General features: G+C 45.0%; 1 protein-coding gene across 1 annotated transcript; it reads right to left on the reverse strand.

Moving 5' to 3' along the window:
• Positions 1 to 1,649: 1,649 nt before the first annotated feature.
• On the reverse strand, positions 1,650 to 25,257 carry LOC311228060 (sodium/potassium-transporting ATPase subunit beta-1-interacting protein 2-like; the record flags this gene model as incomplete). The annotated part of the gene is made up of 3 exons (XM_084313965.1): positions 1,650 to 1,735; positions 1,877 to 1,937; positions 25,090 to 25,257. The coding sequence occupies 3 exons, from the start codon at positions 25,255 to 25,257 to the stop codon at positions 1,650 to 1,652; spliced, it is 315 nt and encodes a 104-aa protein (XP_084170091.1).
• Between the last annotated feature and the right edge of the window lie 1,568 nt (positions 25,258 to 26,825).

Consider the following 26,825-nt stretch of genomic DNA (forward strand, 5'->3'; position numbering starts at 1 on the left):
GACGGCTTCTCAGTTACAGTGGGTGACAATATTGTCACAAGGAAAGATGAAATTACCTACCTGGGTTCCATCCTAGAGGCTAATCTTTCCTGTGACAAAATGGCATCCAATGTAATAAAAAAAGTCAATCAACGAACTCGATTCTTGTACCGGATCTCCTCCCTGGTAAACAAGAATACCCTGAAGACTCTGGCAGGAGCACTCATTCAAGGGTACTACGACTATGCTTGCACCTCATGGTACCAAAGCACCTCAAAGGCACTAAAAACCAAATTACAAACATCTCAAAACAAACTAGTCAGACTACTGCTTCACCTGACTCCTAGAACCCACCTCACCCCTGCACACTTTGCCAACCTAGGATGGCTTAGAGTAGACGACAGAGTACATCAACTTGCAATGGGCCTGGTCTACAAGATACACTACACGACCAAGGTACCCATGTACATGTCAAAATACTTCCCAAAGGTCAGTGAATACCACGATCACAACACCAGAGAGAGCTCCACAAATCATGTAAAACCCAGATTCGGCTCAAACAAGGGACTAAATACGTTTCGCAATTATGCCACAACAATGTGGAACGCCCTACCCAAAGCTGTAAAGGAATGTGAATCACTACCCACCTTCAAAACCTCTCTCAAGGGACACCTACGGGAGACTGCAATTCAAAACTGGCCCCTACAAATGTCCTAACCCAGTTGTACAATAAAGACCAAGCATGGCTTTGTCAGTATTCCAATGTACCCAACCCCCCCCACCTCCAATGTACAGCCCCACCCAACCCCACCCCACCTACCCAACCTCCTCCAATGTACAGTTTCTATGTCAAATGTAGGTCAGTATTCCAATGTACAGTGTGTCCCCCCCTACCCAACCCCCCCCCCCACCTCCAATGTACAGCCCTCTTTCCACCCCACCTACCCAACCTCCCCCAATGCACAGTTTCTATGTCAAATGTATATACACTCTTTTTCTGGATTTTTTTAGTATCACAAACAGTACTGTATTTGAAAATCTGGTATGTCATAAATGTATAGATGTAGCAGTACTGTCTATCTGTATGTCGTGTGTGTCATATGATGAATTGAAAATGGAGGACCCTGATGGAAACAAGACGAAAGTCTTTCTCAGGTCTGCATCCTTTTAACAATTGTATGTATTGAGCTGTACTGTACTGTACCCATTCTGCAATCTGTTAATACATTTTTCAATCAATCAATCAATTCAATCAATCAATCAACCAGAGTACCAGACCAGGTTCGTAAATCCCGGGCCCCATACACTCCCACTGCCAGCCTCCAGTTGACGCTCCGGACCCAAAGACTGAGGTGCAGCTAGCCAGAGTTCTACTGTGTCTCGCTACCCAGTGACTGTGCACACCCGTTCCCACGAAGCAGGGATAATCCACCCTGCTACAGATAGATAGACAGACAGACAGACAGACAGACAGACAGACAGACAGAATGACAGATAGCTTTATAGATAGATAGATAGCTTGATAGATAGCTTGATATTATAGACAGACAGACAAGACAGACAGACAGACAGACAGACAGACAGACAGACAGACAGACAGACAGACAGACAGACAGACAGACAGACAGACAGACAGGCAGGCAGGCAGGCAGGCAGACAGACAGATAATCTTACATGTACATTGGTTGTAGTTGTAGGTGAGAGGTTTTTTGAGGTCCCTGGTATCCGTAGGAATCAAACCCTCCTATGAAGTCAACTGGACAAACCAAGGAAATTGCTATTACTGATGATAATAACAACAACAACAACAACAACAACAACAACAACAACAACAACAACAACAACAACAACAACAGTGTGTGTGTGTGTGTGTGTGTGTGTGCGTGTGTGTACTCACAGCTATCTTCTTCTTCTGAAATTAGTTTGACCACGTAGCAGGCAGATATGAAACCCACCAACTAGAGAGAGAGAGAGAGAGAGAGAGAGAGAGAGAGATAGGGAGGGAGAAGGAAGGAGGGGAGAGGGAGGGAGGGAGAGAGAGTGAGGGGGGAGGGAGAGAGAGAGAAAGAGGGGGAATAAAGAGACAGAGGGTGAGAGAGGGAGAGAGAGAGAAAGGGGAGGGAAAGACATAGAGGGAGAGCAAGGGAGAGAGAGAGGGGGGGGGGGATAATATTTGGTCACCAACAACATGTGCATGAAGACAAATGCTGCCTTCAACTGGAACGTGTGAGTTTGTGGTCTGGACATGGGAAGTTGAGTACACAACATGCTTCAAGGGGTTAAAGTCGTGAGGACACCGTTGTTAGGCAACTTGGTCTTGAAGCCACCAAGGCTAACGATTTAGCTAACTACATGCAAGTCATAATAAGTCATAATGACAGAGGAAACAGATGAGACCATTGGGAATATCAACATTTTCCTTGGATATATTATTAATTTACAAAACAAACTTTCAAAACAAACCTTTTACAAAACAAAGCTGTTTTAAAAAAACATCATCACCATGTCACAACTCTGAGCTTTCATAAAATGTCCATGTAGTGGATTTTCCCAAGCTCAAATGTATAATGTACAGGTCTACCGTCCGCTACAGGTCGTTACTAAACATGGTAACAGTGCACCACACCACTTTAGTAATATCACATTATGCAGAAATTGACTAGAAGTAGCCTAGCAAGCAGCAACCCCCCCAAGACCGATACTAGCTGATGGGGCTGAGGTGAAGTAACAAAGGGGTTGTTTACTCTAGCAGTAAAACGCCCTAGTGTTACTTCCCTGCAGGCAGTATCGGGCTATGGACAGTCACCTAACATGGGGGGTTGTTTCAGCTTCAAAGGAACCAGCCGCTTCTATTTTGGCCTCAGGAGACAGCTGCGAAAAGCCAATTTGATTCAAAGGAACGAGCCGCTCCTATTTCTCATGAGGAGACAGCTATGAGCTAATTTGATAAGAATAACACTAAATTTGGTGAGAATGTTAGTAAAAACAGTTATTTAGATTTACAAAGTACCCCTAGCGTCAAAGGTATAGCAATTAATCTGTTTACAATACTAAACGGATTAAATTAAGGCTAAATTGGCCATTATTCAAGATATAAGGTTTAAGATAAGTGGAACTGCCTAACAGAAAGGCTACATTAGAGGTTTAAGCAAAATAAACCTTACTTTTGATTGATAACTTGATAAATCTAATTTGCCAGATACATTTAAAACGTGAAAACTGAAGAATTCTCTAAGACCAAGATTCAGGCTATTCAAAGCCAACAAAGTATGCCCTTAGAAGGGAATATCCGGTGTAGGCGAGCTTCAAAACGGCCGCTACCCAGTCTCATCCAATCAGAAGTGTAGGCGAGCTTCAAAACGGCCGCTACACAGGCCCATCCAATCAGAAGCTCTCTCTCTTCTAAAAAGGTCTGCCCCTCCTGACGTAATATTAGGGAGGAGTTAAGCTTTAAAGCTAGCGGTTTAGGGAGAGAGCGCGAACACAAACGGACAGACGCATGTTTTTTCCCCTACTGGACGTGAACCAAGACGAGCGAGACGGAAACCAACGGACAGCGAGGAGCCGAGAGATGCTTTTAATTGTAGTGAATTTAGTCTGAACCAGAGGTCTGAGGGCACAGTCTCGGGAATCTATTTGGTTCATGGCACGTTTTTGATTCCATTCAAGCCTTTTGTTATTTCACTTTTGCTTGAATAAAAAGTGGACTTTAGCAAAATTCTCTGCCTCCTCATTTCACCCGCCGTCTCTCTGCCATCAACAAGGCCATATGTGTAATATACTGTTATGTATTCAATGAATAGTCCTTCCCTCACGTGGTATTTTAATTTGTTTATTATTATTATTATTATTTTATTATCAAAAGTCTTTTATTTTGAAATCGTCACTTCCTGCCGAAGTGACGTATTTCCTCTTGTGTCCCTCTGCGCGCCAGTCTCTCTGGGTGTTTTAAGAGGTAAGAGCTACTCTGTGGTTCTAAACATATCTTTGGGTTAAAAGAACGTCATGATGGTGTAAATGTATGGATAAGTTGCCGGGCAATGAACCGGATTGTATATAATAACTATCTATGTTAAAGAGGAGCAGTTGTGCACTTTCTGTGGAGCTAGTTAGAAGTGACGATCTCTTGCTGTGTGACACATTTGGGTAGGCCTCAACCTGACACTATATATTTTCCCATTAGAGCCTGTGAACCGAGGGCGCCATCTTGTGGCCAAGATAAGACAAGACATTAACCCTGTTGTATCTGGTTTTAACAGGTAATGAGTAAATCTTATTAGTGGTTTTGTATTATTTTAATGTATCTGTTTTAACAGGTGAATGAGTGACTCATATTGGTTATTTTGTATTGAGTTATTGTACTGTTTCATTCCATGTGCTATTTCAATGTGATTTAAAATGGAGTCTCTCTGGGTGTATTAAGAGAGTCTGTGAACCGAGGGCGCCATCTTGTGGCCAAGATAAGACAAGACATTAATCCTGGTTGTATCTGGTTTTAACAGGGCCAATAAAGAGCCTGAGATGCAGTGCTGACTCCTGCCTGGTTACTGACACCACACAAGAACACAACGCAGCATAATCCATCGGTTACATTGGTGCCGTGACCCGGATTCATCTGCCATCGATGTCGTCTCGATCGCCGTGGGAAGCTGAAGCTCGCCTTTGTTCCAAGTTGGTCACTCTCTGCCGTGTGGGGCATTTTGAATAAATCAAATACTTTATTAGATAAGGTGTTAAGAAAAAAAGGAGATGCACATGCATTCGTGCAGTGTGTGTGTGTGTGTGAATGCACAGTTTAAGCATGCACTTATTATTATTTCACCCATAAGCCCATTTACAACTTTGCAGCATGTATAGGAATGCATTTAATTTATTTAGCTTAAAGCCCCACTGCATTTGTAAGTGCAACATGAATACAGCATTTATTCTTTCATCTAAAGTATTTTTCTTTTTTCTTTCTGTATATATTTTTTTTGCGTATATGCTTGGGCTGCAGGTGTAAACATGCACTTATTATTACTTCACCCAAAAGCCCATTTACAGCGTATGTATGTGCAGCATGTAGGAATTGCATTTAATTTATTTAGCTTCATTTTCATTTTCATTTTCAAATCTTAATTCATAAACGTTTGTTACATGCAGATATATAGTGCTGCGGCAACCATACATTTATGACATACAGGAGAATACATACATTTGAGGGGGAGGAAACTGTACATTGGCAGGTACCCTCTGCTCTGAGTTTTAAGAGCGAACTTTAAGAAACAATAGACTAATAGTCAATGTTGCGCCCTCCCCAGTTTGCAGGATGTGCTGCCCATTTGTTATCATTCTGCTATCATGCAGTTGTAGGTGTGTGTGTGTGTATGTGCATATATGTTTATATATCTCTATCTTAACATTAACATTACTATTGATCCTGTTCTAGGACTCTTTGTTTAAACTTAATTAAACCACTACGGTTTAACAATAATGATAATAATAATAATAATAATAATAATAATAATAATAATAATAATAATAATAATAATAATAATAATAATAATAATAATAATAATTATTATTATTATTATTATTATTATTATTATTATTACTATTATTATTATTATTATTATTATTATTATTATTATTATTATTATTATTATTATTATTATTATTTTTTTTTTTTTTTTTTTTTTTTTTTTTTCTCCTCTCTACCTTTTAGAGGCATTTAATTATACTTTTTTTTGTTACTGTTGTGGGAGCGTGGCATGTAGCCACTGAGAAGGAAGTCTGCTTTTTACCTGGCTGTTTGCGTTTTAGTTTGCAGACGACCAGGTGGGATGCAGCTTAATCTCCGGATAGGAGAAGTTATAGTAGTGGGGGGGAGGGGGGAGGGAATGGGGGATTGTGTTTTTTGTTTTTCTTTTCAGTCGACTCGCTCCGTTTTATTTTTGTTTTCACGCTCACGCTCGGTACTCAATGGAACCTTAACAAGTGAATATGTATCTATTATAGTTTTCTACTCCAAACGAATTACATTCAACCAGACTGCATCCCTTTTAGACTATGGCTAATTTGAATATCCTGATCTGGAATACAGGGGGTCTCAATATACCACATAAACGCACAAGTGTACTAACGTGGCTAAAGAGGAAGCAAGTGGATCTGGCTTTGCTGAGTGAAACTCATCTTTTATTGGCGGATAATGCAAAATTGGCAAATACATTTTATCATAACATAAGTTCTTCTTCTTTTGGCACCAAGACCCGAGGGGTAGCCATAGTGGCGAAGAAAAATTTGAATATTAAACTGTTAGATGTGTGGTCTGATGCAAATGGTCGAATCACTATTGCTAAAATAGAATGCTCTAACCGGAAAATTGCGCTGATTTCTGCATATGCCCCTAATTTGTATGACGCTAACTTTTATGCTGTACTAACTTCAGCTATGTTGAAACTACCTGATTACTCTTTAATAGTAGGAGCTGATTTTAATGCAGTTTGGGATCCATTGATCGATAGATCCAATCACGCGGAAAACTCTGATCAGAAGCAAGCTACCACAGCCCTACAGGCCTGGTCTAAGGACACAGGGGTAATTGATATGTGGCGTTCGCTCAACCCATCTGCGAGGGATTACTCCTTCTTCTCGTCGAGACATAAGACCTCTTCCAGAATTGATTATGTTTTTTCTTCCCCACATCTCTTTGATAGCTTTGATGTTGACTTAGTGCCCATAGCACTCTCAGACCACAAAGGTATTCACTCAGTAAAATAACATCCCGTGCCCCTAGATGGCGTTTTAACTCAACACTTCTGAAAAACGGAGAGTTTAACTTGCAATTTAAAGAGAAGCTCACTGAATTCCTACAGTTTAATGTTGGCTCTGTACAGGACCCCAGAATCATATGGAATTCGGTTAAGGGATTTATCAGAAGTAACACTACTCTCTTTGCATCTAATCTCCGCAAGGGACGTCTCTCCAAGCTAGAGGAACTGGAAAAGCTTCAAGCCATGTTGATCTCTTCCTTGCAGCACAACTACTCTAATCGACTGGAGCTTCAAATTAAGGTAGTGAAAAAAGAGATTAACTCCATTTTAAGACAACAATCTGAATTTCAGATGCACAGAACAAGACAGCACTACTACTTTCACGCCTCCAGGCCTAGTCACCTATTAGCTATGAAGATACGTGCCAGTGAGCAATTTGCGGATATCCCTTCCATTAAGAACCAACAGGGGGAGGTAACCACCAACCCAAAAAAGATTAATGATACATTTCGCTGTTTTTATTCCAATCTGTACAAGTCAGAGGTGGTCTTTGATCATACCAAGCTGGAGGATTTTCTTGATCAAATCAATCTACCACAGATCTCAGAAGATAGTGCTAGGTTGTTAGCTGCACCTATCACGCTGGTTGAACTTAGAGAGGCGATTGCGGATATGCAACGGGGCAAGGCTCCCGGATGGGACGGCATTCCACCGGAACTCTATCTTGCATTCTGGGATGTACTCGGCCCCTTATTACTCTCAATGATCTTACACTCAATCAAAGAGGGCAATTTTTCTAGAGATGTCAATATGGCGCTTATATCTGTTTTACTCAAGAAGGATAAGGACCCCACCGAATGTGGCAGCTACAGGCCCCTAAGTCTCCTCGGAGCCGATCTTAAGCTATATGCCAAGGTTCTAGCCACCAGACTTCAAAAGCACATGACATCTCTAGTTCACCCTGATCAGACCGGCTTCATAAGAGGCCGCCTGGTTACTGACAACATCAGACGGTTACTGCACGTGATTAATGCCAGCAAGGATATTGCAGCCCCTACAGCGGTCATATCCTTGGACGCAATGAAGGCATTTGACAGATTGGAGTGGTCTTACTTATGGGCAGTTCTCAGAAGGATGGGGTTGGGTGAGGGTTTCATTCATATGATCAAAGTTCTATACACTGAGCCTTCGGCCATGATCTTAACGGGAAAGTTCTGTTCGCCACTCTTCTCTGTCTCGCGTTCTTCTAGACAGGGTTGTCCTCTTAGTCCCGGACTCTTTGCTTTATCCCTCGAACCCCTAGCTCAATACATAAGACAATCCCAAATTATGTCTCCTATTTCAATTCAGGGCACACATCATCATATTAGCTTATACGCAGATGATGTACTCCTGTTTATGCAAAATCCCTCCGTCTCTCTACCTCATCTGCTCGGCGTGATAGATGAATTCGGCAGCCTGTCCGGCTTTAAGATCAACTGGCCAAAATCAGCTTTTCTTCCACTTAATGAGCCTGCGAAGGCTACCATCTTACCGGCAAACATGCTTATGGTGGAGCACTTTAAATGTCTCGGGATTGAAATATTCCCCACTATTGGCCAGACGGTAAGGTATAATTACTCCAGCTTGGGTGACAGGATTACGAATGACTTTAACAGATGGTCCAAATTAAAAAATTCATTACAGGCCCGTGCGTCAATAATTAAAATGAATATTTTACCCAGAATTAACTTTATCAGCTCCATGCTCCCGTTACCTCCTCCTGTTGGTTACTGGCAGAAATTGCACTCTGCCTCGTATAAATTCGTTTGGAACAATAAACGCCCGCACTTGAAGAGATCAACTGCCCAAAGAAGTAAACTCAATGGGGGCTTAGCATTTCCAGACTTTAAATATTATTTTCAGGCTTTCTCTCTGAGACCTTTGATCACTTGGTTTGATGCTCAAGCAGCTGTTTCTTGGCGACCATTGGAGGAGAAGTTGGTGTCCCCATATAGACTTCAGGATATTGTGTATACCAACATATCAATTAAACAATGTAAATTAAGATTTGGCCCTTTAATCACACATGTGATCCAAACTTGGCGTGACACTCAGAAAGTGGGTACAAACCGCCATCAATGGCACACGCATTCCCCTCTATTTAATAACAATCTTCTCCTTATTGAACAACAACCTATTAGGTACCCTAGATGGGAAAAGAAAGGTATCCACACATTGGGGGATATCTTTGATAACTCTGGCCTCCGATCTTTCCAGGATATATCCAACGGATATGATCTCCCCGGAACCTCCTTTTTCTTTTATTTACAAATAAGAGCAGCTCTGAAGGCTCATGGTGTGCCATGGGATGCTCCACTAGTGCATCACCGCTTTCACAAGTTATTTTATGACAAGGAGACATCGAGAGGCTTTGTCTCTGACTTTTATCGCCATTTACTCATGACCTCGTATAAAGAGCTCCCCCTGGATACGATTTGGAGAAAGGATGTTCCGGAGTTGGATGTAGATTTTGATTGGGATGCAGTCTGGGAAAATGTTCGGTTATCCTCACACAACCCAGATCACCAACAGATTCATCTAAATTTTATTCACAGGACTTATTTAACCCCTAGACGATTGAATTCAATGGGTCTCAGACCTGACTCTCTATGTACCTTGTGTCCAAATGGCGCCACAGGTACATTTATGCATATGTACTGGGAATGCCCTCCTGTTGTGATTTTTTGGGAAAATGTTACATATCAGCTCTCAGACATTTTCTCCCTAACCATACCTGTATCTCCTTCTGTATTATTACTGAATGATCTCTCTAAATTACCGACCTCTATACAGGTGAAAAAACTCATTTTGGCCGGCCTCACAGCCGCAAAAAAATTGATTGCCTCACGTTGGTTTCATCCAGATAGACTCTGTCCAAAGGTATGGTTTCTCACCTATCTTGACGTGATCTATTTGGAGATATCCACGGCACGTGTTATAGGGGTTAGGGAATCTGATATCGTAATTTGGTTGGCTACAGTGGCAAAGTTGAGGGAACGCATATAAGTTTGGAAATGTTTGTTTTGATTTTTGTTTTTTTTGCTGAGTGATGTATTGTGATGTATTATGAGTGTAACTCATGTTGAGGTCCTGGGGTGAGCGGGGGGAGGGGGGGGGGGGGAGAACGAGCGAGTGTCCATGTTAGGATGATCACTGTATAGTTGTATCAGTTGTTGTCTTGTCATGTGGTGTTGAGTTACTGTCTTGGGAAGTCTTTTTATGTATTGTTGTTGTAACTGAGGGGTACAATTCCCTGACTGTATTGTTAGATATGATATTTAATACCACTACCTCTTGTACTTTAACTTCTGGCCATCCAGTACATGATATAAGTATGATGAACACTTTCCCACCTGATGAAACGAATCCACACAAATGTACCAAATCGAAGGTTTAATATAGCAAAAGGTATATACAACATTCACTTAATTACATTTATGATTTGAAATATGAAATATGCACTTTTATGGCAAATGAGTATTCGTAGGTAAATCAACATTGAATGTCCAATCTCTGGTTACGCAGGGAGTAAGTATACAACCTGGAATATTTAGGAAACGATAGCGATGGTACTTAAATGATTATAGCTGGATACACTAAGGGGGGGGGGGGAGTCCCACTGGTTGTAAGACAGTAGGAGGGGGGGGTTAGAGAAGCCGCTGGCGGTATCCCATCTGGCCGACGGTGTCTTGGGAGAATTCAAAGTCTTGAACACGGTGCCCACAGAACCTCGGTCCGCAGACGAATACAGCTGGACCCTCTGTGGACGGTGGCTGCCGGTCCACAACGGAGAGACGTGAGGCGACCTCACTGGTGTAGAGCGCCGTCTCACCTGGAGTCCTCTCCGGGGGGTAGTTCCAACACTCCGCAGTGTTGGCCTTTATCCATGGAATAATCAAAGCACCCAAAGCATAATCCAAGCCGTGGAAGGCTCGCCGTCGTCCGGGTAGAGTAATCCAATATACAGGTCCGGTCGCCCTGGCCCGGAGCTCCTCGGATGCAAGCACCACTAGGGGTCTGCTCAGCCTGGTTAAGCGTCCAGATAACGTCAGGAACGATGGGGGTACTGATAACTTTAGAACTCTAACCGAACGATGCACCATACATAAATAGACTATTATTAGCTTAATAGAATACGTCCAACTCGACGGTATAGTGCCAAACTATGACTATTCAACTATTAATCTACACGATATCTTAATGCCTATTCTGGTGCCAAGTAGGCCTTACTACACCACACGTGCGTCGTGGGGGGGCTTCGCGTCTGTCACTCTGTTGGAGGGTAAAGAACTGGACTAAAAGAAAGTTTTTTAGTTTTTTTTTTTTTTACTTTACTTGCGCCATATATATATGCGCTATGAACAAATAGTACCATTCGTATTTCGCCCGACATATTCCTGCGCGGAACCGGGGCTTGCCACGACATGTTGGGCGGCACGATTGAACTTGGACCTAGGGGTATGGCAACCTGGCGCCAGGTTCTCATCCAATGGTAGAATGAAACTATTATGGGCTGTTTAGTAGACTAAAGGGATATTCAGTGCATATTGTACAAGGAATATACAGGGGATATCAAACGATATACAAATACAATTAAATATATATAAATAAATATATATATTCGGTTTAATCTGATCCTTCACAACAGCCGCCCCCTAATTAGTCCCACCTAATTAGCTAAGCAGAGACAGATTAACCGCACTGTCTACCACTCAAGGTCCGCTGTAAGGGTCAGTCAACTCACAAAGTCATGGGGTCATGGTCATCATCGATAGTATCTGGGAGTCGGGGCAGTTCTATGAGCCTCGCCACGGGACGTGTGTAAGTGCGCCCTTGGACGAGTACTTCAGCTGCTCGGACCTTGCCATCGGCACCGGTGATCACTTTGCTTACGCGGCCAGCCGGCCACATAGCTCTGGGTAGTGACTGGTCAATAATCATGACGACTGTTCCTTCTGTCAAATTGTCTCTCTCTTTTACCCACTTCTGGCGGGTCTGTAGAGACGGTAGGTAGTGAAGTAGGAAGCTGCTCCAAAACTTGTCAGCTAGTACTTGGCTGTACCTCCACATTCTTCGGCCGTTCGCTTCTTCAGGCCTGTACATTGTCTGGGGTAGCGCGGGGTCCAGCCGCCCCATTAGGAGTGTGTTGGGGGTGACTGGGTCGACATCTGCTACATCACTGGAGACGTATTTCTTTATGATCAGCTCTGTGACCTTGTGTCGGCTGTTCAAGACGATCGGGTACTTAATGTCATCTGGTAGATCGGGGGCTCTCCGCAGGCGACCACTCACTCTGATGAGATTATGGGCGTCACTCTCTGGTGCCAGGTGAATCAGTCTGCTGTCTGATGGGACGGGGTTTCCTCCCTGTAGACAGTCTAGCTCATCGGGGAACGAGTCTCTCTGGGCTCGTTGTAGTAGAAGAAGTTCTGCTTCTTCGTAGTCAGCTGCTGACATGTCAGTGGTGGACTGAATCTCTGGGTGGTGCCGCAGGAATGTTCTTTGCTGCGCACTCTCTAGGGTAATGCAGTCATCTATGTTGGGGTCTGTGGAGACGACAGTGCTCAGTCCACAGAACATAGGTTTCTTGTTCTCAGCCTCCTCGTTACTTGCTTCCCGCGGGGTGGGCGTAGGCCAATCTCCTTCCGGGAGCTTGAGGAATTCTGGTCCGTCACTGTAGATGTTGCGACGGGTTAGGTCATCCAGAGACATTCCCCGGGTGATGACGTCAGCTGGGTTGTGTTTGGTGTCCACATACCGCCAGCTCGCTTCTTCTGTTAACTCTTGAATCTCGGTGACTCTGACTCCCACGAAGACTTTGTATCTGCATGAATCAGACTTGATCCATGTGAGTACTGTCGTGGAATCTGACCACAAGATTGTTCTGTGCACCGGAATGGTGAGTTCACGTTGGATTAACGTGGCTAGATGCGCTCCTGCGAGGGCTGCGGAGAGCTCTAGACGTGGGATAGATTGTTGCTTACGTGGGGCTATTCTTGAGCGGGCCAGGATGAAAGCAGTGTGTATCTTTCCTCCCTTCTCTTGGGCACGCAAGTAGGCCACCGATCCGTAGGCTACTTCGGAGGCGTCGCTGAAGACGTGTAGATCAATCTCGCATGTCTCTGGCCTCACTGTGGATGGGAAGTAGCTGCGGCGTATATTGACGCCTGGGAGTGAGCGGAGTTCCGTCTCCCACTCTCTCCATGTTGAGGCAAGGTGTGCGGGTATTGGGTCGTCCCAGCCCTGGTCCTTGTCCCATAGTGCTCGTACAATCATCTTTGCCCTGGTGGTGTAAGGTAGAATACATCCCAACGGGTCATATTGTCTGGCGAGTGTTCTGTACACACTCCGTCTGGTGGTCGGTATCGCCGCCGACCTTCCCTGCTCTGGAGCCAAGGGTTTGTGTCTATAGTGGAGCGAGTCTGTTTTGAAGCGCCAGACTAGTCCTAGTGTCATTTCTTGGGCTTCTCCTGGGATTGTCGCCATCCAGGTCTCGCTGCTGGCAGCCTTGTCCGCGGAGGAGAGGCTGCGCAATACTTGCGGGTCACTGCTGGCCCACTGCCTGAGATCAAAGCCGCCTTTGATCAGGGAGGCGCGTAACTTGATTAGGAGAGCCTCGGCTTCTTCTTGAGTCGAAACGCTTTGTAAACAGTTGTCCACGTAGAAACTGTTCTTCACACTGTGTTGGACCTCTTCATCTGCTGCTGGGTCCTCTGTGACGTGTTTCTGTAGTGCAAATGTAGCACAGCACGGGCTGCATGTGGTTCCGAAGGGGAGTACTTCCCACTGGTAGATGGCTGGGTTCTCATCTCCGATCCTCTCTCTCCATAGGAACCGCAGCAGAGGCTTGTCCTCCTCTACTAGTCTCACCTGCAAGAACATCCCTTTGATATCCCCGCTGATAGCCACCTTGTCCTGGCGGAAGCGCAGTAACACGCCTAGTAGGGAGGGGCCGAGTGTGGGGCCGGGCAAGAGCTCTTTATTCAGATTTTGGGATCCGATCTGGTAGCTGCAGTTAAACACAATGCGATCCTTGCCGTTGTGATGGACCTTGTGATGCGGCACGTACCATGATTCGGTCGTCTGATCGGCCTCTTTAATGTCAATCTTTGTTACGTGTCCTGCTGTGATTAGCTTCTCAATCTCAGCGCGGTACACACTCTCTTGAGCGGGGTCTTTGGCTAGGCGCCGCTCCGTGTTCAATAGATAGCGCTCCGTGGTGTCTTTCTTTGCGTGAAAGGTGGGCATTCCCTCTCGCCTCAGGAGTGGAGTTGCGTATCTCATCACTCCGCCGACTGTGACTCTCTTTGTCCCCTGCTCGAGTAGGTTGATGGCGTAAATGTCTTCTTTAGAACGAATATCTTTCTTTTCGTTCTTAAAGGGCATTGTCTCTAGGGTCCATAGCCTCTCGACATGCTGCAGGAGAGTGGTGTCTTCTTCTGTCGTTCTGGAGTGGAGGCAGCTAGTGGCTGCTGTTCGGTTGAGAGATTTAGCGAGGGGGCCTTGTAGGGTCCACCCTAGGCGGGTCTCGACTGCTGCAGGACAGCCTCGGGGGCCTGTATGGACCCGGTCAATCGGGACTATGAGTTCTGCATGGTCGGAGCCTATCAGCAGGGTCGGGGTAGCGCCGTCTATGAGCGGGATAGGTAATTGGCGCAGGTGCACATATTTATCCATCAACTTGGTGACAGGGTAGGTGTACTGCGATAGTCCTATTTCTTGGCTGGTGAAAGCATTTGTAATCTTGTACCGTCGCTCTGGCTGCTCGTTTGCTGCGATGGTGAAGGAGACATTCTCGCCCTTTATCGTCTTTAAATCTCTTCTTATTGTCCGAATCGTCATTTCGTTCTTGCTCCCCCGCAGTCCCAACTGGGCCGCAGCGGAGGCGAGCAGAAGGGTCTTCTCTGACCCGTCATCAAGGACGGCGTAAGTGTCCATGACTTTATCTTGGTAGCTCAATGTCACACCGACTACCTTTAAGAGCACTTGGGCGCCGCTGCTGCTGGCGGGGTCAATGTACATGACACTTGCCTTGGTGCCGCTCCGTGGTGCAGGTGGAGGCTGTCTTCTGTTACTATCGTGTAGTATATCTAGATGGGCTCCATCGCACCGGCTGCACCTTTTCTTTAGGCGGCATTCGGCTGCCATGTGGGGCCGCGCACATCGATAACAGCGCCGGTTGGACTTTATCCATTGACTCACTTCTTCTGCATTCATCTTTGTGAATAGGTCACATTGTGACAGCCAGTGTTCTTTCTCACAGTAGGGACACGCTATCTTCCACTTCTCTTTTCTCGAGGGGGTGCTGTGACTCTTACTGCTCGGTACTGACTCTGATTGGTGCATGACAGTCACCGATCTTCTTCCATCATTTATTCTCCTGGGTCCCTCTCTGGAGCTTGGCGTGCTCCGCCCAAATGTATCTAGTCGTAAGCTGCTGACTTCTCTCGCCAGGAAGTCGGCTAGATCAAGGAGGGATGGCTCGGGGCCGTTGGGATCCCGGTAATCTCTCTGCCGCCTAAAGCGCTCCTGTCTTGCGGGTGGCAGCTTCTCCAAAATCCTCTCGACGTTAGAGTTGGCGTATAGCTCATGCATGCCCTTTTCCCGTTGCGCTCCCAGCATCCCTACCAGGGACTGCACTTTGATTGACAGGTCGTCTAGTGAGCGATTGTCTGTGGCTGGGGGTAGGCGATCAATATGCCTTATCTCTTGGATTACGTAATCCCATATACGTCCATATCTCTGGTCCAGCGCCGCTAGGGCCGCTGTGTATGGTGTCGAAGAGGTGGCATAGGCTAGCGCTATATTGTGCGCTCGCGGTACTTTCAGGTGCTTCAGTAATATTGCATACTTGTGGCGTTCATCAGCGACATCCACCATCATTGTCTCTAAGCACATCCGGAGCTCCGTGTACTGTGCTCGACTCTCAAAGGCGAAGTCTGGGAATGACGGCGTGGCAATGTATGACGCCGTGGATGGCTGATACATCGGCGAGCGTTGGGGGAGAGACCTCCTGGGCGAGTCCCCTCTTGCGCCTCGCTGTGGGCTGGTACTGACAGGGTACCATGGCCCGCTGGTCCAGGTGCTATTCCTCGGGGCTGGTCGTGCGTCGTGCTCACCCGTGAATAGAGTCGGGGGTCTGTAGCGCAGCGCCGCGGGGGTATAGCCTGGACTGTATGGGACCTCCTGGTCCGGTGGAGTACTGTGCTGTCGTCGGGCTTGGTTCTCCTCCTCTCCCTCTTCTTCCTCTATCAGATCTTCCAGGTCCTGTAATCGTTTATTTAACTTCTCCGCAGTGTATGCCGCTCCTTCCTTGTAGCTGGGTCTCACTGGGACCGGTCTGGGAAGGGGGTCTGCGGGGGGTCTAGGCTCGGTCTGTTGGTCAAGTTCAGGGTCGCTTGCTCGTTGAGGAGACGCTGCCCTTGACTGTTGTCTCGACGAGTTCCTTGAACCCCTGGCGGAGGGAGAGGGTGTTGTCTTGCGGATCAGCTGCTCCATTAGCTGCGCTTGTAACTTGTCGCGCTCGACTTCGCGCTTGGTGAGATCTGCTTCTCTTTGGGCACCGGCAGCGGCGCGCTGGGCGTCGGCCCGGTCTCTTGCCATATTCTGTTCTGTCTGGAGGCGTCTCATCGCCAGGCGTGTGCGCTCTTCTTCGCTCCGTTGTTGCGCTTGGAGTTGTTCGCGCTCGCTAAGCGCCTGTGCTTGGAGACGTTCGCGCTCGCTAAGCGCCTGTGCTTGGAGACGTTCGCGTTCGGTAGAGGCTGTCAGGCTGACGAGGAACGCCTGTTGTAGCATCCTCTCCGCTTCGCTGGGGGAAGGCGGTTGTGGAGGTGAGCCGCTCCTGCGTGAGCCGCTCCTGGGGGAACTCGTTGGGGAGTCCTGGAGCTCTATTTCCTCGGCGCTCTCCTCCTCTTCTTCCGTGTAGAGTTCTCTCTCTGTAGGGTCTTCTTCCTCCCGGGGCTGGTCGGGGACTACTTCTTGGGTAGTGGCGGGGGGTAAAGGCATGTCAATTCCCTCCTGGTCCCCACCGTGAGCTTGGTCAGTTACATTAGGACCTACTAGGGCCTCTGTGGTCGGGGAAACCTGCTCGTTAAGGTCAGACATAATTTTACTTTCTACTTTTACCGCGTTTACCGTTTGTCGAAGGCTAGGTAGTTGACTGACAGTGTAAGCCTCTAAGTACTGAGGTGTCTGTCGTCTGCGCCGCGGGCGTTCTAGGTTAGGAGGATCGTTTCGTGGAGTGTTCATCATAGGCCATTTCAATATTAATAACACTATATTAATATTACACTAGTTACCCTCCGGCTCGAAGGACCAATTGTAACTGAGGGGTACAATTCCCTGACTGTATTGTTAGATATGATATTTAATACCACTACCTCTTGTACTTTAACTTCTGGCCATCCAGTACATGATATAAGTATGATGAACACTTTCCCACCTGATGAAACGAATCCACACAAATGTACCAAATCGAAGGTTTAATATAGCAAAAGGTATATACAACATTCACTTAATTACATTTATGATTTGAAATATGAAATATGCACTTTTATGGCAAATGAGTATTCGTAGGTAAATCAACATTGAATGTCCAATCTCTGGTTACGCAGGGAGTAAGTATACAACCTGGAATATTTAGGAAACGATAGCGATGGTACTTAAATGATTATAGCTGGATACACTAAGGGCGGGGGGGGGAGTCCCGCTGGTTGTAAGACAGTAGGAGGGGGGGGTTAGAGAAGCCGCTGGCGGTATCCCATCTGGCCGACGGTGTCTTGGGAGAATTCAAAGTCTTGAACACGGTGCCCACAGAACCTCGGTCCGCAGACGAATACAGCTGGACCCTCTGTGGACGGTGGCTGCCGGTCCACAACGGAGAGACGTGAGGCGACCTCACTGGTGTAGAGCGCCGTCTCACCTGGAGTCCTCTCCGGGGGGTAGTTCCAACACTCCGCAGTGTTGGCCTTTATCCATGGAATAATCAAAGCACCCAAAGCATAATCCAAGCCGTGGAAGGCTCGCCGTCGTCCGGGTAGAGTAATCCAATATACAGGTCCGGTCGCCCTGGCCCGGAGCTCCTCGGATGCAAGCACCACTAGGGGTCTGCTCAGCCTGGTTAAGCGTCCAGATAACGTCAGGAACGATGGGGGTACTGATAACTTTAGAACTCTAACCGAACGATGCACCATACATAAATAGACTATTATTAGCTTAATAGAATACGTCCAACTCGACGGTATAGTGCCAAACTATGACTATTCAACTATTAATCTACACGATATCTCAATGCCTATTCTGGGGCCAAGTAGGCCTTACTACACCACACGTGCGTCGTGGGGGGGCTTCGCGTCTGTCACTCTGTTGGAGGGTAAAGAACTGGACTAAAAGAAAGTTCTACTTTACTTGCGCCATATATATATGCGCTATGAACAAATAGTACCATTCGTATTTCGCCCGACATATTCCTGCGCGGAACCGGGGCTTGCCACGACATGTTGGGCGGCACGATTGAACTTGGACCTAGGGGTATGGCAACCTGGCGCCAGGTTCTCGTCCAATGGTAGAATGAAACTATTATGGGCTGTTTAGTAGACTAAAGGGATATTCAGTGCATATTGTACAAGGAATATACAGGGGATATCAAACGATATACAAATACAATTAAATATATATATATAAATAAATATATATATTCGGTTTAATCTGATCCTTCACAACAGTTGTTGTTGTATTGTGATGTTGGAAAAAAGAAAAGAAAATAAAAATATTTGATCAAAAAAAAAAAAAAAAAAAGGAGAAAAGGTTGACAACTGAAGAAAGGAGAAAAAAAGTTCAGGTGGTTCCATGGACCGCGCCCAGGTAAGCCAGTGGGCTGATGAACAGTTTAGTGTACAGTTCACTGATTGGGCTGACATGGACAAGGACAATTGGAATAGTAGAAAAAGAAAGAAAAAAGTCATGTAAATAATGTTACCATTGAATGTGTAAGAAATTGAGTTATTGTCATTGTATATAATGTGAATGTTATTGATCTGTTTGGTCAATCCATTATTGCAATATAATTATTTCATTCATTCAAGTTTTTTTTGCTACTACAGTATTGAGTATTCCAGTTTTTTTTTCTACTTTAGTCTGTGAGGGTTAGGAGCATGGCAGAGGGTGGGACATACTTCTCGCCCAGACAGTGTAGAATCCTACATGAGCCGTCGTATTAACGCCTCAACTGTCCCAATTCTAGTTAACTGCCTACCAGACACCCTCTCTCCCTTCCTCTCTTACTCTGGCCCCCTTGATCTCTTTACAGACAAACTTAATGCCGCCCTTCGTAGCACTCTCGACATTGTCGCTCCCCTTAAACCTAAAATTAAACGTGCTCCGCAAAAACTAACTCCCTGGTTTACGGAGGAAACGCGCTCCTTTAAAAAGGCTTGTCGCAAACTTGAACATAAATGGCGTTCGACCAAACTCGAAGTATTCCGCCTCGCCTGGAATGATAGTTTACGTAACTACAAAAAGGCACTCTCACTTGCCAAAACCTCATATTTTTCAAGGCTCATAAATGAAAACAAAAACAACTCAAAGTTTCTGTTTGACACAGTTGCAAAACTTACGCAGAAACAACCAAGTGCCCTAAACCATGCGTTCTCGGCTAACGAATTCATGAAATTTTTTACCAAGAAAATTGACCTCATTAGAGATGAAATTGTTGCTTTACTCAACAATCAGAGTCCCTCCCAACCTCTGACGGGCATTCCCCCTGACTTTGATTCCAGTCATACGCTATGCTGCCTTGAAAACGTCTCACTTAGTGCCCTCTCTAAACTGGTTGGCGCGGCTAAACCCTCAACCTGTCTGTTTGACCCTCTCCCAGCAACTCTAATCAAAAAACTCTTCCCAACTCTAGGCCCTGCCCTACTCAATATCTTCAACACCTCCTTGTCTACTGGCATGGTGCCCCTGGCCTTTAAATCAGCCGTCATTAAACCACTACTTAAAAAACCGAACCTCGACCCTCTAATCTTGAAAAATTACAGACCTATCTCCAATCTTCCATTCCTATCCAAAGTGTTAGAACGGATCGTCGCAATGCAACTTACTGACCATTTATCAAACAATAATCTTAATGAATCATTTCAATCTGGCTTTAGAGCCTTACACTCCACCGAAACGGCGGTTACCAAAGTCACAAACGACTTACTGCTCTCTCTTGACTCAAACCTCACTTCTGTGCTCTTATTGCTTGATCTCAGTGCAGCCTTTGACACTATCGATCACTCGATTCTTCTAGGTCGGCTTGAGAATCATGTTGGCATTCGGGGTCTCGCACTAGCTTGGTTTAAATCCTATTTAACTGATAGAACACACTGCGTGGTCTATAATGATTTAACATCTGAGACCCTCCCAGTGCAATGTGGTGTCCCACAAGGCTCTGTCCTGGGCCCTTTGCTATTTTCGATTTACATGCTACCCCTCGGCGATATCATACGCAAATTTGGCATAAACTTTCATTTTTACGCTGATGACACCCAATTATATATACCTATTAAGCCAAATGATTCCTCCTAACTACAAAACCTTGAGGCCTGCTTGCTTGCCGTCAAAAAATGGATGTCGCAAAACTTTCTACTCCTTAATGCAGATAAAACTGAGATGTTAATTGTTGGCCCCCCAAACCACAGAGGCCTGTTTCAGGACATCTCCCTCAACTTTGATACCTGTCATGTATCCCAGAGCTCCACCATAAAAAACCTCTGAGTCATTTTTGATTCCTCCCTCTCATTTAATGCACATATAAAAAATGTCACCAAAATTGCATTCTTCCATCTTCGTAATATCGCAAAAATTCGCCCCATTTTAACTCTGGCTGATGCTGAAACCCTGATTCATGCTTTTGTCTCATCACGTCTGGACTACTGTAATGCACTTTTTTCAGGCCTACCTAATTCAAGCATCAAAAATCTTCAACTCGTGCAAAATGCGGCTGCACGGATACTAACTAGAACTAGAAAATTGTATCACATCACATCAGTTTTGTCCGCCCTACACTGGCTTCCTATCCAAGCCCGATCTGACTTTAAAGTGCTACTCCTCACCTACAAAATTTTAAATGGGCTTGCACCGCTCGATCTATCCGATCTCATCTCCCGATACTCGCCCGCTCGTGCTCTGCGCTCACAAAATGTGGGGCTTCTATCGATCCCTAGGGTTAAAAAGAAATCCGCCGGCCACAGAGCCTTTGTCTACCGCGCTCCCTACCTGTGGAACAAATTACCTGCCGTCATCAGGGGCGCCTGCTCTGTCGAAGCTTTTAAATCCCTGCTTAAGACTCATCTTTTCTCTCTCTCCTTCAACCTACCCTGATCTCACCTGGTCGGGGACTGACCTTTAGATTAATCTGTTTAGTTTAATTAGGGTACAGGGTACTACATGGTACTACAGAGTACTACATGGTACTACATGGCACTACAGGGTACTACATGGCTCTACATGGTACTACATGGCACTACATGGCACTACAGGGTACTACATGGTACTACATGGTACTACAGGGCACTACAGGGTACTACATGGTACTACAGGGTACTACAGGGTACTACAGGGTACTACATGGCACTACAGGGTACTACATGGTACTACATGGCACTACAGGGTACTACATGTCTGCTCTTTTGCAGCACCACAAACATGGGAACTCTCTAACTCTTCCCCCCCCCCTCCCCCCCCCCCCCCTTCCCTCCCCCATCTCTCTGAGTGCCCGTCTCCTGGCGCTGACTAAGGTGATGGATGCCTCGGGGTCTTGGCCAAGATTGTAGTGACTGCTCTACATGCACCTCCGAGGCCTTGGATCAGTTATTCACCGTCGTCTGTCCGTGGTCCTGTCAACTGATTAACAGTATTAACAGACTGCTAACAGATTAACAGTCAATGCGGTTTCATTGCTGGGTTAAGTACTTCTATTCTATTCACATAATATGCTTACTTCATATATCTACTCTATATGCTTACCACTTGTATCTATTGCTATGTCCGCCCACTACAATCACATGAGCTGTCTAACGCCTGTCCCGTCTCCCTGTCCCCCTATGACTTGCTGTCCTGGAGTGCTGACCGGAGTGTCGGACGTCCCGTGATGAAGGCCGGGAGGTTGCGACCCCCTCTGCGTGCCCCCCTGTCTCCGGAGGTCTCGTAGTGGTGACCGGAGTGCCGGACGTCCCGCGATGATGTCGGGGAGTTCGCGACCCTCTCTGCGCCGCCCCCTATCTCCCTGTCTCCGGCTGTCCCTGAGCAATGACCGGAGTGTTGAATGTCCCGTGAATAAGACGGGGAGGACGTAACCCTCTTTGCGCCGCCCCTGTGCCTCAAATAGATCCGCTATCAGCTCTATCTTTAATCTTTCAAAATGTTCAGTTGCTATCGCTATTAGCTCTATCTTTAATCTTTCAAAATGTTCAGTTGCTATTGCATGCACTCATCTGTGTTTCACTACACACATGAGTGCATGCTTACCAACTGTCCGTCTGCAACACTACTATCACCAACATCTAAGAAGGGAGATCCCCCCTTGAATGGCCCTTCTAAGGTTTCTCTCCTCCACACTGCCTGTGGAGCTTTTTTCCCTATTGTTAGGTTTTAGTGAGTTTTTCCTTACCTTCGCGTGGGGTATGTCTGGGAGTGCTTGCATTCTTTCATTTATTTGCATTCATCTAAAAATGTTTGGACCTTATGGTGTTCTTGTTCTGTTCTTGACTTATTGTTATGTTTTCTTCTTGACTTGTTTAAAGAAGACCTGTACGGCCCATGGGGACATTAACGTGTGTTGTCGGGCCTTATAAATAAATTTGATTTGATTTGATTTAGGTGACGGTGAGAATGCAGGTTAATTTGTGATGCAGGATTTATTTTTTAGGGTAGTGGGTGTTGGTAATTGATTTCTAGTTCTTATCTATACTCGGATGCTAGAGATCTCCTATATACAGGGGTGATAGCTCAGAGATGAGTGAGGGGTGGAGCTAGAGACCAGGGCCTAGAGACCCAGTACATTTTTTTTTAAAGCCAGTGGGTGTTAGTGGGGGATTTCTGTTTCTTCTTGATACACTCAGATGCTAGAGACCTCCTATTACAGGAGTGATAGCTCAGAGACGAGTGTGAGGGATGGAGCTAGAGCCTGGAGCACTAGAGACCCGGTTAGTTTTTTTTCTTAGTAGGTGTCTATCATTTCTTTAATAAGTGCCAAGAATGGTGTGGCGTATCAGGCGTCGTGCTGGTCTAAGGGAATTCTGAGACTTGATCAATCTTTTTTATTCTCTGAACCTCTTATGGGGGGTGACTTTTGAGTCGACTGGGGGACTAGGTCCTTTGTCTCTTGTGCCAGTTTGGGTCAGTGGTAGACTATCTATTTATTTTTTTCTCTTTTTATTTCTCTCTTGCCCTGCTAACAGGATGTTGACTGATCCAGAGGGGCAGAATTGAGCAGTGTCTTACGCGCGTCCTTAGTGTTGAAGTGCAGCTTTGGTGCTGGGTGATTTTGGTGAAATTCGGGGGGCGTGAATGTAACAGGTTAATATGTTCCTCTTGTGAATTTCGCCAAAACACCCCTTTTCATTGTTTTGTTAGAACCTCGTACCTTTGTTTTGGTGTGGATGCTGAACGTGTAGCAGGTATATATGTGTAATATACTGTTATGTATTCAATGAATAGTCCTTCCCTCACGTGGTATTTTAATTTGTTTATTATTATTATTATTTTATTATCAAAAGTCTTTTATTTTGAAATCGTCACTTCCTGCCGAAGTGACGTATTTCCTCTTGCGTCCCTCTGCGCGCCAGTCTCTCTGGGTGTTTTAAGAGGTAAGAGCTGCTCTGTGGTTCTAAACATATCTTTGGGTTAAAAGAACGTCATGATGGTGTAAATGTATGGATAAGTTGCCGGGCAATGAACCGGATTGTATATAATAACTATCTATGTTAAAGAGGAGCAGTTGTGCACTTTCTGTGGAGCTAGTTAGAAGTGTCTCTTGCTGTGTGACACATTTGGGTAGGCCTCAACCTGACACTGATGAATTGAAAATGGGGGACCCTGATGTAAACAAGACGAAAGTCTTTCTCTGGTCTGCATCCCCTTAACAATTGTGTGTATTGAGCTGTACTGTATTGTACCCATTCTGCAATCTGTTAATAAAGTTTTCAATCAATCAATCAACACTATATATTTTCCCATTAGAGCCTGTGAACCGAGGGCGCCATCTTCTGGCCAAGATAAGACAAGACATTAACCCTGTTGTATCTGGTTTTAACAGGTAATGAGTAAATCTTATTAGTGGTTTTGTATTATTTTAATGTATCTGTTTTAACAGGTGAATGAGTGACTCATATTGGTTATTTTGTATTGAGTTATTGTACTGTTTCATTCCATGTGCTATTTCAATGTGATTTAAAATGGAGTCTCTCTGGGTGTATTAAGAGAGTCTGTGAACCGAGGGCGCCATCTTGTGGCCAAGATAAGACAAGACATTAATCCTGGTTGTATCTGGTTTTAACAGGGCCAATAAAGAGCCTGAGATGCAGTGCTGACTCCTGCCTGGTTACTGACACCACACAAGAACACAACGCAGCATAATCTATCGTGATAATCTGCTGCGGGCGAAACTCAAACGGGCCCAGGCTCAAAACGGCTCGAGATCTTGAGGTAGAAAAATGCTGTTTTTGAGGACTTGATTAGAAATACAAAACAATGAATTAAAAAAATAAAAAATTACAGAGGTGTTCCATAAACTCACAGGAATTGTGTAAAAGTGCCCCAATAGTGAAAGAAATAGTAAAATAGTTCCCCTTTAATTTAGCCATGATTCACCAGGATGTCAGCATCAATCTGCATAACTAGGACACTGATATGATCTCATTTCGGTGAGTAGTATGTAATAATTAGTGTGTACTTACAGCCAGTAGTATGTAGTAATTAGTGTGTACTTACAGCCAGTAGTATGTAGTAATTAGTATGTGCTTACAGCCAGTAGTATGTAGTAATTAGTGTGTACTTACAGCCAGTAGTATGTAGTAATTAGTGTGTACTTACAGCCAGTAGTATTTAATAGTTAGTGTGTACTTACAGCCAGTAGTATGTAGTAATTAGTGTGTACTTACAGCCAGTAGTATTTAATAGTTAGTGTGTACTTACAGCCAGTAGTAGTATGTAATAGTTAGTGTGTAATTACAGCCAGTAGTATGTAGTAATTAGTGTGTACTTACAGCCAGTAGTATGTAGTAATTAGTGTGTACTTACAGCCAGTAGTATGTAGTAATTAGTGTGTACTTACAGCCAGTAGTATCTGCAGGGCTGAATGAGCCACCTCTATGAACTGATAGTCCAGTAGACAGCCAGACACTGAGATGTATCTGTGGTCCTCTGGGGCCCAGGATGGGGGAGGGCTGATGGGAGTGACCCTGCAGCCTGGACCGTGTTCCATCCACCACGACCGATGCATGGAGAGGTTAAAGGTCAACACTAGGTCAGAGTCCTGGAGAGAGAGAGAGAGAGAGAGAGAGAGAGAGAGAGAGAGAGAGAGAGAGAGAGAGAGAGAGAGAGAGAGAGAGAGAGAGAGAGAGAGAGAGAGAGAGAGAGAGAGAGAGAGAGAGAGAGAGAGAGAGAGAGAGAGAGAGAGACAGGGAAGTTGTCAGGGAAAGGCCAGGACCTCATTGGCTACATTGTTAGAGCAGCAACAATAAGCCACCAATAAGGAAACGATAAGGGATCAATAAGCCACCAATAAGGAAATAATAAGGCATCAATAAGACACCAATAAGGAAACAATAAGGCATCAATAATACATCAATAAGGCATCAATAAGGCAACAATAATGCATCAATAAGGCACCAATAAGGAAACAATAAGGCATCAATAAGGCATAAATAAAGCATCAATAAGGCACAAATAAGGCATAAAAAAGGCATGTTTCATTTTCTTTTATAATTTCTCTGTATAGTGGATGTATTTGTTTGCATTTCACCAGGATCACAGATCACCCTCCTAGTTGCAACATACAGCAGCTTTGCAACCCACAGCAGCTTTAAATATGAAAACCCATGGTGCAATAATAATAATAAACTTTATTTGTATAGCACTTTTCATACAGAGGTTGCAGTTCAAAGTGCTTTCTCCCTTTAAATATGAAAACCCATGGTGGAATCTCCCTTTAAATATGAAAACCTATGGTGGAATGTCCCTTTAATGAAATCCACTAACGTTTCTACTAGTTTCACTGCCAGGCTACAGGTTAAACTGATATAGTAGAATTTAGTTTCATATAATTTATCTACTGGATGATATATAGTAGAATTTAGTTTCATATAATTTATCTACTGGGTGATATATAGTAGAATTTAGCTTCATATCATGTATCTATTGCAGGGGTTCCCAATAAATGTTCTGCCCGGTCCACTTTCTAGGATTCAAATGACTTGGTGGGCCAACCCCAACCCCCGGCCTCACCCCTCCCTCATTCAAAATGCAGACATAGGCTACGAGTTTATTTTGAACAGCTTGTCATTTCAGTTGCATGAAATTCCTTTCAGTTGCATGAAATGCAAGTCCAAATGTAACATTCAATAACCATTAAAAAAATGTGTTATATGAAGGAGCATCAGATTTTGCGCAATTACTGTATAGCCTACTTCTGGAAACACTTTAAATGATCTTTATTAGCATTTTTTTCAGCTTTTTCTGGCCATGCAGGACCGAGAGAGGAGAGAGGGAGAACGGGAGGAGAGGTAGGGAGGACATGCAGCAAATGGTCGCCGGGACGCTTGTATGCTTTCTACAACGGAGTTCGGCGATTCATTTCTGGTCCAATCGTGGGACCGCAAGTGTCTACACTGGTTAAGCTTAGGCGCTCTTTCGAAGTTGGTTAAGGTTAGAGTTTGTCTTAGAGCATGGCGATAGATTCTTTCGACGGTTAAGCTTAGGCACTCTTTCGAAGTTGGTTAAGGTTAGAGTTTGTCTTAGAGCATGGCGATAGAACGCCAGGTGCTTTGCAGGCTGTTCGACGCGGAAATG

The sequence above is a fragment of the Notolepis coatsorum genome (genome assembly GCF_963971535.1).
Source record: "Notolepis coatsorum genome assembly, chromosome: 5".
Lineage (NCBI taxonomy): Eukaryota > Metazoa > Chordata > Actinopteri > Aulopiformes > Paralepididae > Notolepis > Notolepis coatsorum.